Consider the following 12323-nt stretch of genomic DNA (forward strand, 5'->3'; position numbering starts at 1 on the left):
CCAGATTGCACACTTTATTGTAAAACAATGTATTTTATGTATTGTAACAAAAGTATCTATCTTAAGACCATTAACCCTACCTTTACATGTCTTTATTACATAGATGATATAAGTAAAAGCTCAATATTTATAATTTTCTTTTGCACTAATTTTATGGCATAAATTGTTTGAGTGATTTAATTTATTTTACTTCGCTTTTTGTGCCACTTTTGGCTAATATACGAAGGTGGGGATGAGTGATGTGATGACATAATGAATGGACACTCACAAACACCCATGCCCAGGCCGGGATTCAAACACGGGACTCCTAGCATCGTAGTAGTTTGATGTGCTAACCACTTCACCACAGGGGCCAGTAGGCATAAATTGTGTATTGGAACATATTAGCATTAAATCAAATTTTGAGTTTTATTCTCAACCAATTACAGAATTTTGATTAACTTGATAGACATGTAAAATTAAATTTTTTGGCTTTCTGAATAGAAGATCTGTGGTGGTCCAGTTGGTAAAGGGCATCTAACTGACATGTGGGGGACCCAGGTTCAATTCCCAGGTGGGAATTATTCCACACACTGCATAAAGTGGTTCCGAGACCCATCCTCTAATAAAATGGGTATCTGCAGGGGGGAGGTAAAGGCAGCTGGAACATGGTGGTGATCACCACCTCCACAATGGCCAAGACCGTGAATGTGTGGGGCTCCTACCTCCACATTGCCCCATGTGCCTTCATGACATGTTATAATGTGCAGGGGAATGCTTTACCATCATAAACAGTGTGTGTAGAGCATGGCTAACGATCACGTTGGAATCAAGGGATCCTGGGTTCGTTACCTGGTGGAGCACATAGTGGTTTGGATCTCATTTTAAACTGTAGGTCCAGTCCTAATTAGCCTATCTGTCCATAAAGTGGACTAAAAACAAAAACTCAATCTCAGTAAAACATGGCAGTGTTTTTATTATATCTATTAAGATTGCCTAGTGTGAAAAAAATTCATTTTGTTCTGTGCATGTTTTCTTGTATTTAAAATAAAATAGTAAGATACATTGTGTTAGGGTTTGCATATAGCTGATAAAAGATGCTTTCTATGTAACCAGGAAACAGTCTGATTTAAGAAATGAGCAAACAGGATGCCTGGCCCACTTCCTGTGGAAGTGGTACAAGGTTGAGATAACCTTTGTTTCACAAACACACAACAAATAAACTTCCATGGATGCTTGAGTCTTTCCTTGATTTGTGTTTGAACATCATTAGTAAGATATCAAGGAAATTTCTTCTTCAAACAGTTTGGTGTCTTTTTGATAGTATAATGTTTCAGCATATGAAACTTATCATGTTCTTGTTAATTTTGCTTCTGTGTTGTATTCATCTTCCTGACACTCAAGCAACTTGCCATGGGGATATTCCACACACGATTCTTGAAGAACTGACATGGCAGGAGGCACGTGATGCATGTAGCAGGCAAGGAGGGTACCTGTTGGATAATTCTATTATTGATAAGGTAAGTTATTAATATTATTAATTGATTGATTTGCTTTATTTTACTTTGCTTTTGTGCCACTTTTGCCAAATTTGTGAAGATGGGGATGAGTGATGATATGATGAAATTGATGAATGGACACTCACAAACATCCATGCCCAGGCTGGGATTCGAATCCAGACCCCTGTCATCGTAGCGGGATGTGCTAACCACTCCACCATGGGGAGGGGGCGTTATTAATTATTAATGCAGTGTGTCTGGGCTAAAAGTATCCATCTCAGCAACTGTAAGGTTTAGTAAAATATTTGTTTACAGAAGTCGTTCTGGATTGTAACAATCCCATTAACTTTCAGTGGAATCATTACAACCCAGAAGTGTCCATGACTGTACAAGGCAACATGCCAAGTTTGATGGTTTCATATTTCTGCCACTATCTATGTTGTTCTTAAAGTTTTGCATAGCCATTTTTTATAGATGCAAAATAATGTACAGTTATTTTTTAAGTGGTTTTTATTTTTACTTTTCTTGCGATGTTTTGTCCTGGTTTCCCAGAACTTTCTCATGCCAAGATAAACCCACACACAACCATACGTGACTAGTCAGGGAAACAGGATGAAAAGTAAAGAAGAATAAAATATTTTGCATGAAAAATAAAATAAAAACCACTTAAAATAACTGTATATTATTTTGCATCTCTGCCACTTTTGGTCAATTGTGAAGATGAAGACGAGTGGTGATATGATGAAATTAATTGAAAGACACTTGCTGAGAACATCCATGCAGAGGCCAGGATTCAAATCTGGGACCCCCGGGGACATCTTTTGTAGCTCGACAGATGTCAAAATAATACTTGAGCTCTCTTCAGAGTGATTCTAGCACCTGAGGCATTATGAGAGCAACTGCTTCAAATGGTCAATATTGCGAATTTTACTCTGATACACTCAGTTTTTAATTGAGCTCCATCCAAACCTGCTCTAAACTACCGCTGTGGTGTCTACATTCTAGGCAAGGCAATAGCTGCTCTTGTGCCATTTGTACACATACATGACTGCTAGCTGGTGCCCATGGAGTGGTTAGCACAGAGTGCTACAATGCCAAGGGGTCCCGGGTTCAAACTGTTCTGGGTATGGATGTTCTTTGTAAGTGTCCCTTCATCAATTTCATCACTTATTCTGATCTTCGCGATTAGCCAAAAATGGCAGAGATGCAATGTAAAATAAACCTAATGAATCCATCAACATGCATGACTGCTGATGTAACCTTGAAAGTGTGGCACAACAAATCTTGGGCCAGAAGTGGCCAAAATGAGAAGTAAATTAAACCAAATCAATCTTATTACGATGAATTATTTTTGGGTACCTTTAGCCCAGACACACTGTATATGTTTTTTGCTTTCATAGTGTGTGTGTCGAGAACAATTTTTGTTGCTCCCATCCTAAAAAACCCATTTACAGGAATCATATCATTCCATCTGGGTAGAATGAAAATAAATTTCAATGCAACAACAAATTCTCCAAATTTGGTAACAATTGAAAGATGTGGTGGCAAATTTACCATTTTCTGGTTTTAATGTAGAATGACACACAAAATTACGTTTCAGTGTCATTGTGGTGATTAATAGCCCAATGAGGGCCCAGACCTACCTACCGACAGCTGGTCTCTCCCACCTGGTCTGACTTACTCACTCCCCCAAGATGGAAGATCATCCAACCAGTTATGGGGTGACGTGTGGTCAGCACGACTAACCCCCGTCATTGTTGTAGGTTACTCTACTCATTTGTAGCTCCCCAATTTCTTCACGATGGTGGGTTTCCACCAGTCCCATACACAGGCCAAAATCTCAGGAGGAACATTGTTGCTTCCCCAGGAGACTCAAAGCTGCACGTGTCCTGTAGCTGGAGCCTTAGACTGCATGGCCACAGATGCAATGGTATAATTTCTTTTAATGGGTAAAGGAAGAGACAAGTAACAAATTATAATAATAATATATAATAAATAATTATTTGACAAGTTGTTAATTGCAAATCCTGATCTAATATGCCAAAATTCACAATTTGTGCATGTGTAAAAGGTATGCAATAAATATTATTGAAATTAAAGGATTCAAATAAAACTCATATTCTCAGTGTTCTCAGGTTACCAGGCAGGTTAAGTCTATGTTGGCTTCCAACGTTACGAGCGCATACATTGCTCTCATCATCAGGGAATATAGAAATGGAGACCACTGTAGGGTTAAATATATGACAATTATGGTGCGCAATTAGGATTCTGTCTTCTTATTGGCTCGCTCTCGATCCTGTTGTTCTTATTGGCTGCAGCTCTGCTTTTACGGAGGAGTGAATTCCAGGCATGACTGAGCTGGAGTCCCACGTCCCTGTTGAGATTTGTGCTTTTCCATGATGTGGCTATGGCTTCTTTTACCAGTCGGTCCCAGTAATCGGCACATTTAGCTATTATTTTGATGTCAGCAAATAAAACCCTGTGTCCCTCTGTGATGCTGTGTTCTGCAATCCTGACTTTTCAGGTTGGAATAATTTGATGTTGCGTCTTTGTTCAATGGTGCGTCCTGTTTGGCCTATGTATGGTGTTCCACACTCGCAAGGAATACAGTATACTCCTGGAATCCGTAGCTCCAGGTTATCCTTGACTGAGCAGAGAAGAGCCTTGGTCTTGAGTGGTGGTCTGTGGATGGTCTTGACTATGTGTCTTGCAAGAATTCTACTTAATTTCCCAGAGGTGTGCCCAATAAAAGGTAAAACTGTTGTAGTGTGACGTTCTCCTGTGTTGCTACTAGGAAGGGGGACTGTGTGGTGAAGGGACCACATCACCATGTTCGGCTGGTCTGGGTGGTGAAGAATCGGCCCTTCTAAGGACCACACTGGTGTCCAGGGTTTCCGCTGAGATGTCACTGCCTTGTTGATTGCCCTGTTGATGTCACTCATAATGTATCCATTCTGTTGTAGCATGGTTCTAAGATGGTTGAGTTCTGAATGTAGGTTATCTTTGTCCGAAATGGTTACTGCTCTGTGGGCTAGTGTGTTGAGAACTGCAAGACGTTGAGCCTTGTGGTGGAAACTATGGGCATTAAGGTAGAGGTCGGTGTGCATGGGCTTTCTGTATACACCTTGACCGAGTGCAGAGGCGCAACCACGAATTTTTGTTTGGGGGGGGGGGGCAAGTACCAGGATAAACGTACCAATAATAATAATGTTAATAAAAATAATGTTAATATTAGTAATGTTGTTATAACATTATTATTATTATTGATTTGCTTTATTTTACTTCGCTTCTTGTGCCACTTTTGGCTAATGAAGATGGGGATGAGTGATGGCATGATGAAAATGATGAATGGATACTCCCAAATATCCATGCCCAGGCTGGGATTCGAACCCAGGACCAACATTATTATTATTACTATTAGTAGTGGTAGTATCAAAGACATTATTATCCTTGTAAATTACGCAAAAAGGGGTATAAGTTGGTGCATTTGTGTTCGAACAAACGATTTGAATTATTTTTTAAACACGTTCAATTTCACATTCATAATGGAAAACAAGCACATAAACTATTTTTGAAAGACAGAAAATGCTTGATAAATGCATTTCAAACATAATTCTTTTTCACATTAACATAACTTTCATGCACAATATATGCATAGACCAATGTATAACCTTATACATTGGTCTATGATATATGTTTCACATATATGAAATGTGGAGTGACGTGGACACTAAATTGTGTGCGTATTCAAAGTTTCTTTAATAAATGTTATATACAGCATATATTATTTAAATACATTATACAACCAATTCATCCATCTCACAATAAACCAACAGCAAAAATTACATAAATTGTCTCTCAAATGTGCAAGCTCACTTTCCTCCAAACAATTGTTCATGCATTTAAAACAAAATCAATTAAGACAAGTCATATTCCTCTGTCTGGTGATTTACAATGCATTACAGCGAAGACACATAAATTGCGAGCAAAGCGAACAAGAAAATTTTTGGATCCAATTGTTTTGCAGGCTGAAATCAATATTAATTTAATAGGGTGCAAATAATTTCACGGAACACCATGGCCTTGTATCATTTACAACTTTTGTGCCTCCCCGATGGTGTAGTGGTAACATCGTTGCCTTGTGATCAAGGGGTTCCGGGTTTGATACCCGGTGGAGGCACATAGTGGTTCGGAATCCACTTTAAGCTATAGGCCCAGTCTCAAGTAGCCTTTCTGTAGCCTTTCTGTGCATAAAGTAGACTTAAAAAACACAAATCAATCAATAAATTTTACAACTTTTTTTCATTTAGATCATTTGGTGCCCAGGGCCATCTCCCGCCATCCCTTAGCTATGGTTCTGAACTAAGAAAAGTAGGCATTGCAAGTAAGCAAGAAAATTTTGTGAAAAGTATTTTTATTTGCATCAAATTTGAAGTTCTGGGCAGTAATTGCCCCCTGCAGGTACATTGGCCATCAATGTTTGCCTCCCCCCCCTTGCCCCCTTAGAACTCATTTCTGATCAAGGTTGGGGGGGCAATGCCCCCCCCCCCCCCCCGCTGTGGTTGCGCCACTGCTCGAGTGTTCCATCTGGTTTGTGGCAGATTAGGATGTCCAGGAAAGGGAGGCAGCTATCTTCTTCTATCTCCATAGTAAACTTGATGTTTGAATGGTGGTTGTTAAGGAATTCAAGGAAACTATGTAATGCCGGTCGTCCATTAGGCCGAACAACAAATGTGTCATCCACATGTCTGTAGAAGCAGGATGGCGGATGAGGTGCATGCTTCAGGACTTCGTGTTCAAAATGCTACATGTAGAAATTCGCTATGGCTGGTGAAAGTGGTGAACCCACGGCCACTCCATCAGTTTGTTCATAATGTTTCCCGTTGTAAGGGAAATATGTTAAAGTGAGCATGTGGCGAAAGAGGTCTACTATGGCCGGTGGAAAGTGGCTCCTCAGAAGTTCCAATGTGTCTTTCACCGGAACTCTTGTAAACAAGGAAACAATGTCGAAGCTAACGAGAATGTCGCTTTTGGAAACCTTGAGTTTCTTCAGTTCCTGGATGAATTCAGTTGAGTTATTAACATGATGTCCACATATTCTGACTAGAGGTTGAAGCAGGGATGTGAGGTATTTGGCAAGGTGGTAGGTAGGACTGGGTATAGCACTTACAATGGGTCTCAAGGGGACCCCTGCTTTGTGTATTTTTGCTAGGCCATATAAGCTGGGAGGCTGGCTGCCATGGGTTTTCAGGTGTTTGCTGATGTCATCAGTTAAGCTGGATTTCTTGAGATGGCAGTTTGTTTTCAGCTCCACTGATGCGGTGGGGTCCCTGGTTAGTTCTCTGTATGCGTGGTCACTTAGAAGTTCAGTTATCTTCTCCTGGTAGGCTGCCGTAGGTAGTAGCACTGTCGCATTCCCTTTGTCCGCTGGTAGAATCGTGATGTCTGGGTTGGAACGGAGTGATTTCAGGGCTGTTCTTTCGGCTCTGGTGATGTTGGATTTTGGTACCACTCTCCTGAGGGTCCAGTTGACTTCATGGCAGATTTCTTCTTTGGCGTCTAAAGGCAGGTGCATAACAGCTCATTCTATTCTGGAAATGATGTCCTCGGTGGGTAAGGCTTTTGGTGTCGGAGCAAAATTCAGCCCCTTCTTCAATATGGAAGTTTGGGCCTCATCCAGTTGCTTGTTGGTAAGGTTGATGATGACTTTGTTCGTATCCAGTTCTGGTATACTGGGTCTTGAAGTCTGTAGTTTTGCGAACTTCTTGGTTTCTTTGGTGGTCAGCTTCAATTGGAGTCGTTCTGCTTGGCTTGATGTCATGGCATCTACCCATTCCCAGTCAGAAGGTGAAATCTGTGAGGAGATTCAAGGTGTAGTGAAAGTAGGGAGCGGTCTAGACGGTCCAGCTGCTGATGTGTCTAGTGGATCCTTTCTTTTACCAAGGAATGGCTGGTGCATTGTAGAATCTTGTTGATGGCTAGAGAATGAAGGTGGTAACGTACTTTTGTAACACTTGTTTGAATCACGTTGCCAGGAAAGCTACAATTCCTAAAACTCATATGTTGGACATTCTTATTTTTGGTTCCAGAATATAAGCAAATTGATTGATTGATTGAGTTGGTGTTTTAAGTCCACTTTAAGCACAGTAAGGCTAATCGGGACTGGACCTACAGTTTAAAGTGAGATCTGAAACACTATGTGCCTCCACCGGGTATCGAACCCAAGACACCATCGGGGAGGCCTATAAGCAAATTGTAAAATTGAAGATGCAGTAAATTGAAATTACATTTTTTAAAACATTATTTAAATATAGTATCAGGACAGGTGGAATGGGGGGGGGGACCATGTTACCCAGCAAAATTTGAAGAGAAGAAAAAATAAGCCTACTGAAAACTTGAAAGTTATAATATTATATTATATAACTTGGAAGTTAACATATGCCAACCTACCATTCTGAAGGAACATATCAGTAGCCTCACTTAAAATCACTAAGTGCCACAAGGTGGGAAAGCAGATTCGATGCCTTAACTCCGTTCAGATATCAAGTGGAAGAGGTCTATGATGCGCTCCTTCAAATAAGTGGCGACAATAAACTGTCTGAATGGTCGCACATGAGGCTCAGTGTTATGCAAACCAGTTGCGTGGCTTTACATTCCTTTGCTCACTAGTTATCTGGTATGACTTTTTACTCCACATAATGTAATAAGCAAATGTCTTCAAAACATTAATCTATGATGTGTTAGATGATTTCTTGAAAACATATCAGCGCTTTGAAAAAAGCAGGAATGATGAAAAATTTCAAAGTTTCTTAGACGTCACTTGGCAACCTGGCAGGGCCTCCCTCCCTCCACTCGTGGAGGCATTGGGGGGCGGCGACCTGTGAGTCCCGGTTGATGAGAGAGAATTGGCATAGAATTCAGATATAGACGATCCAAAGATAGGAAACACTGTACAGGGCCGAAATCGAAAGAAGAAGCAGTTTCAGTATGATGAACCTGTTGAAGATCCACAGAAATGGTACAAAGTTGATTTTCATTACCAGGTCCTAGACGATTGTTTTAGTTCTAAGAGCAGCTTAAACATCATAGTGAATTTTTCAATTTATTTTATGATATTAGTAAGCATAAAGACATGGCATCTGATCTTTTTGTCTTTTTGTTTTACTATATTTTCCAAAAGCTGCGGTAGCTGTCATTAGGGTGTCTGACTACCATGCAAGAGACCCCGAGTTCGATCCCCGGTGGGGGAGAACTGCGATTTTTTCCACCTGTTCAAGCAGTTCTGGCACCCACCCAGCATCATATATAGTGGGTACCTGGAGGAAAATGAGGCCAGCCTGATCACACCACCCCCACCTTTGGTCGTGGTCAAGAAAGTGTGAGGCCCTAACTCCACACCAGGCCCGTAGCTCATAAGTGAGCTTCCTTATCTGTACGTCCCTGTTTTGATCTCCGTTTAAACAGAAATCTGTGACTGTTATCATGCAAATTTCCTTCGCATTTGCATCCAAGGTCAACTGCTCCCAAGTTTTGGGAACGAAGGGGAGTTGCATTGCTTCAGCTGGGGGTGGAAGGTACTGTAGGCACTGTGATTGAATATTGTGCATTATTTTGTGTGATATAAATATCTGAATTATATAAAGTAGTATGGAGCGTGCAAGGGATGATTTCAGAAGTAATCAATTAACACTTGAAGAGATGTTTTAAAATATGTAGAAAAATGTAGTATTTGTATATTTATATTTTTTTGTTATAACTTAATGACCCCTCTCCACACACATTTACACACACGCACATAATTTACCTTCATTTAATACTGTTAATGTTTTAAAAAATGAACTTGGTTTACAAAGACCCCCCCCCCCCCCCCTGGAGATCAATTCTAGCGCCGGCCTTCATGCCTTCATGCTGTGGTGCAAAGGACAGGGGAGGATTTAACTTTTTTTTTTAAATTTATTTTTCAATGGTTATATGAGCTTCATTTTATACTATACCAAATTTTTGTGGATATTGAGCAGTTCAGGTCTTAAATTTTGTGAAAAAAAGATAACATTCTTAAAAACATAATGTTAAACTTGTGTTTTCTATTATCATAAATGTTTCTGGATTGTGAATTGTATACATGTTGGTCTTATTCTATTATGCACAGTTTCAGACGAATGACTGGAAAATCTGCCTTTCTAATTTATTGGGGAATTCTCCAGGAGCTACATGGACATCATTGCATTTAGTAAACAGTTACTACCAGTGGCTGGGCAAGACTCCACGTATGTGTTTTGGTTCTCTACTTTTCAATGATCAAGACTTTATTAGTTTTTCTTGGTAAGGTACTACTATGTTTGTAAAGTGATATGTAATCACAGAACTTAATGTAAAGTATACGTATATATCCAATTTTGCTCTTCCAAGGGCGCTAATGATGAATGAGCATCCCCAATGGTGTAGTGATGATGTTGTCGCCTTGTAATCAAGGGGTCCCGAGTTCAATATCCATTGGAGGCACATTGCACAGTGGTTCGGATCCCCGACTGGCCTTTCTGTGCATAAAGTGGACTTAAAACAACAATTCAAGCAAACAAACAAATGGTGAAAGTTACTGCACCTTATGATCAAGGGGTTTCTGAAGGTTAAGTGAATTTCAATATCCTTGATTCCATATCCTACCATACAGGGTTTCCGAGAATGATGGGGTTTGATGAGCTTATTGTGAAAGATGCGTTACACAGTATACCTTGAAAGTTGTTTTGTTAGGTTCAGAAACTCAAACAGTTTCTGCACATGTAATGCATGGCCTGCAGGCAGTGCCACGAGTTGGCGATTGAGGTAACAAATTAGAACAACTGCAGATATTTAGGCTATTCTTCTCACACATGGGGCTCCATTACATCTGCAGACCTTACAGATCAGAGTGATATTCCTGCCCAGATGCTTGACTGCGAAAATGTTGCTCCCGGCGAGGACATAGAAATACTATGTGCGTCATTGAAAGTAAATAACAAATCACTTGGCATAATTGCTGCATATAGACCCCCAAATATCCCCTATACTAGGTTGTCAGTTCTTGAAGATTACATTGCGCACGTGTTTCCTACTGTGGATAATTTAATTGTAGCCGGTGACATGAATAGCGATTATTTATCACCTAATAAACCAGAAACAGTTTTCCTCAAGTCAATAGTAGATACTTTCGGCATGACGCAAGTCATTCGTAAACCCACTAGAATCACAAGAACCTCTAAAACATTAGTGGACGTCATCATTGTAGATGATCCATCCATTGTACACTCCGCTGACGTAACGGTGCCGATCAGCAATTCAGACCATTGTTTGACTTACATCACGGTCCTTCTTGAGAAACCCGACAAACGTTTCAAAATAATTTCGTACAGAAACTACTCATCGTTCGATATGGAGAGTTTTGAAACGGACGCTAAACATTTTCACTGGGACAATATTAAGCACTTAGAGAGTATTGACAAAAAAGTAAACTTTCTTAATAATGGTATTAAGACTATTTTCGATAAGCATGCGTACTGCATGAATAGCCAAGAAAAAAGTACCGTGGGTAACCGACAATACCAAACTATTAATGAAACTTAGAGATAATGCTCTCAGAAAATATAAACTGACGAACAATCCGTCACATTGGGATTATTATAAAGAACTGCGGAATTTCACCACGTCGGTTATAAGACAGGAGAAGAAAGCCTACCTCTCGTTCCACATCAATAGAAACGTCCATGATTCAAAATTAATGTGGAAAGAGATAAAGAAATGTGGTATTTACGGAAAGGTGGAGCCGAGTGTCCCACACTTTTTAAATGATCCGCGTCTGTTAAACACTCACTTTATTGACAGCGCTAGTCCCTCTAACCAAGAAACCGATCTCATCCTCAAAGAGTGCGAACGCTTCCTTACAACTACATTTACTGAAAACGGCGACACTTTCTTCTTTCGACCCGTCAAAGAAGTAGAAATTGCACAACTCGTGTCCAAAATCCGTTCCAATTCCTGTGGCACAGACGGCATAAACCTAAAAATGATAAAGCTAATTCTTCCACACATTCTTTCACCTCTTACTCACTTGATAAATTTCTCGTTACATAAGAACACCCCTTGCATGGAAGGAGGCTAGAATCCTGCCCTTGCCGAAGAAACGACACGTGACCGACATGAACGACTTACGACCAATTACCTGTCTTATCAAAAGTTATCGAGAAAGCAATGTACAGTGTCTCTCAAAAGTTTTAGGACAACGACATTTTAAACTAGGCAACCCAATTTACACAAGCCGTTGGTGGTTGCGTGCAGAGTTAGGCTCAATTTCAGGGTTGCCACGTGCACAATAGATATTTATAAAATACGCGAAAGAAATATAAACAATTATTATTGTATAAAATTATTAAAAATATCACTATTATATCGCAAATGACAAAATTCTTTCTCAAAGAAAAAAATAGGTTTTCTAGTATTTCATCGCTGATGAGTCTACAGTAAGGAAAAGAGGTGAGAGGAAACGAAAGGTTACAAAGGAGAGGAGAAAGAGAAAGCGAAAGGAGAAGAGGAAAAGTAGAGGAGAGAAGAAAGATAGGATAGACGAGGAGAGGAGATGTAGTGAGGAGAATGGAAAAAGATTCGAGGAGAGATGAGGAAAAAATAACAAAGAAGAGAAGAGAGGAGGAAAACGAGAGGAGAGGAGGAGACGAGAAGAGGGAAGTGGAGATAGAGTAAAGGAGAGAAGAACGAAAAAGAGATTGCAGTGGAGTCGGAAATCTAAGACAGGAAAGGAGATAAGAGGAGCGGAGAAGAGTGGGATGAAGATAAGATGCGAGAAAAGTAGGGAAG

The 12323-nt window shown here is 40.1% G+C and overlaps 1 protein-coding gene across 1 annotated transcript in view; it reads left to right on the forward strand.

Annotated features, from left to right (window-relative positions):
• Positions 1 to 1202: 1202 nt before the first annotated feature.
• LOC145983826 (uncharacterized) overlaps positions 1203 to 12323 on the forward strand; it is a 53861-nt gene continuing 42740 nt past the window's right edge. Inside the window, exons 1-2 of the mRNA XM_083116872.1 lie at positions 1203 to 1499; positions 9628 to 9745. Of these exons, the coding sequence (XP_082972998.1) occupies positions 1212 to 1499; positions 9628 to 9745 (406 nt within the window). The 5' untranslated portion in view covers positions 1203 to 1211. The remainder of the gene's footprint in view (positions 1500 to 9627; positions 9746 to 12323) is intronic.

Source organism: Lepisma saccharinum, chromosome 2, assembly GCF_977018435.1.
Source record: "Lepisma saccharinum chromosome 2, izLepSacc3.1, whole genome shotgun sequence".
In the NCBI taxonomy this organism is placed as follows: Eukaryota; Metazoa; Arthropoda; class Insecta; order Zygentoma; family Lepismatidae; genus Lepisma; species Lepisma saccharinum.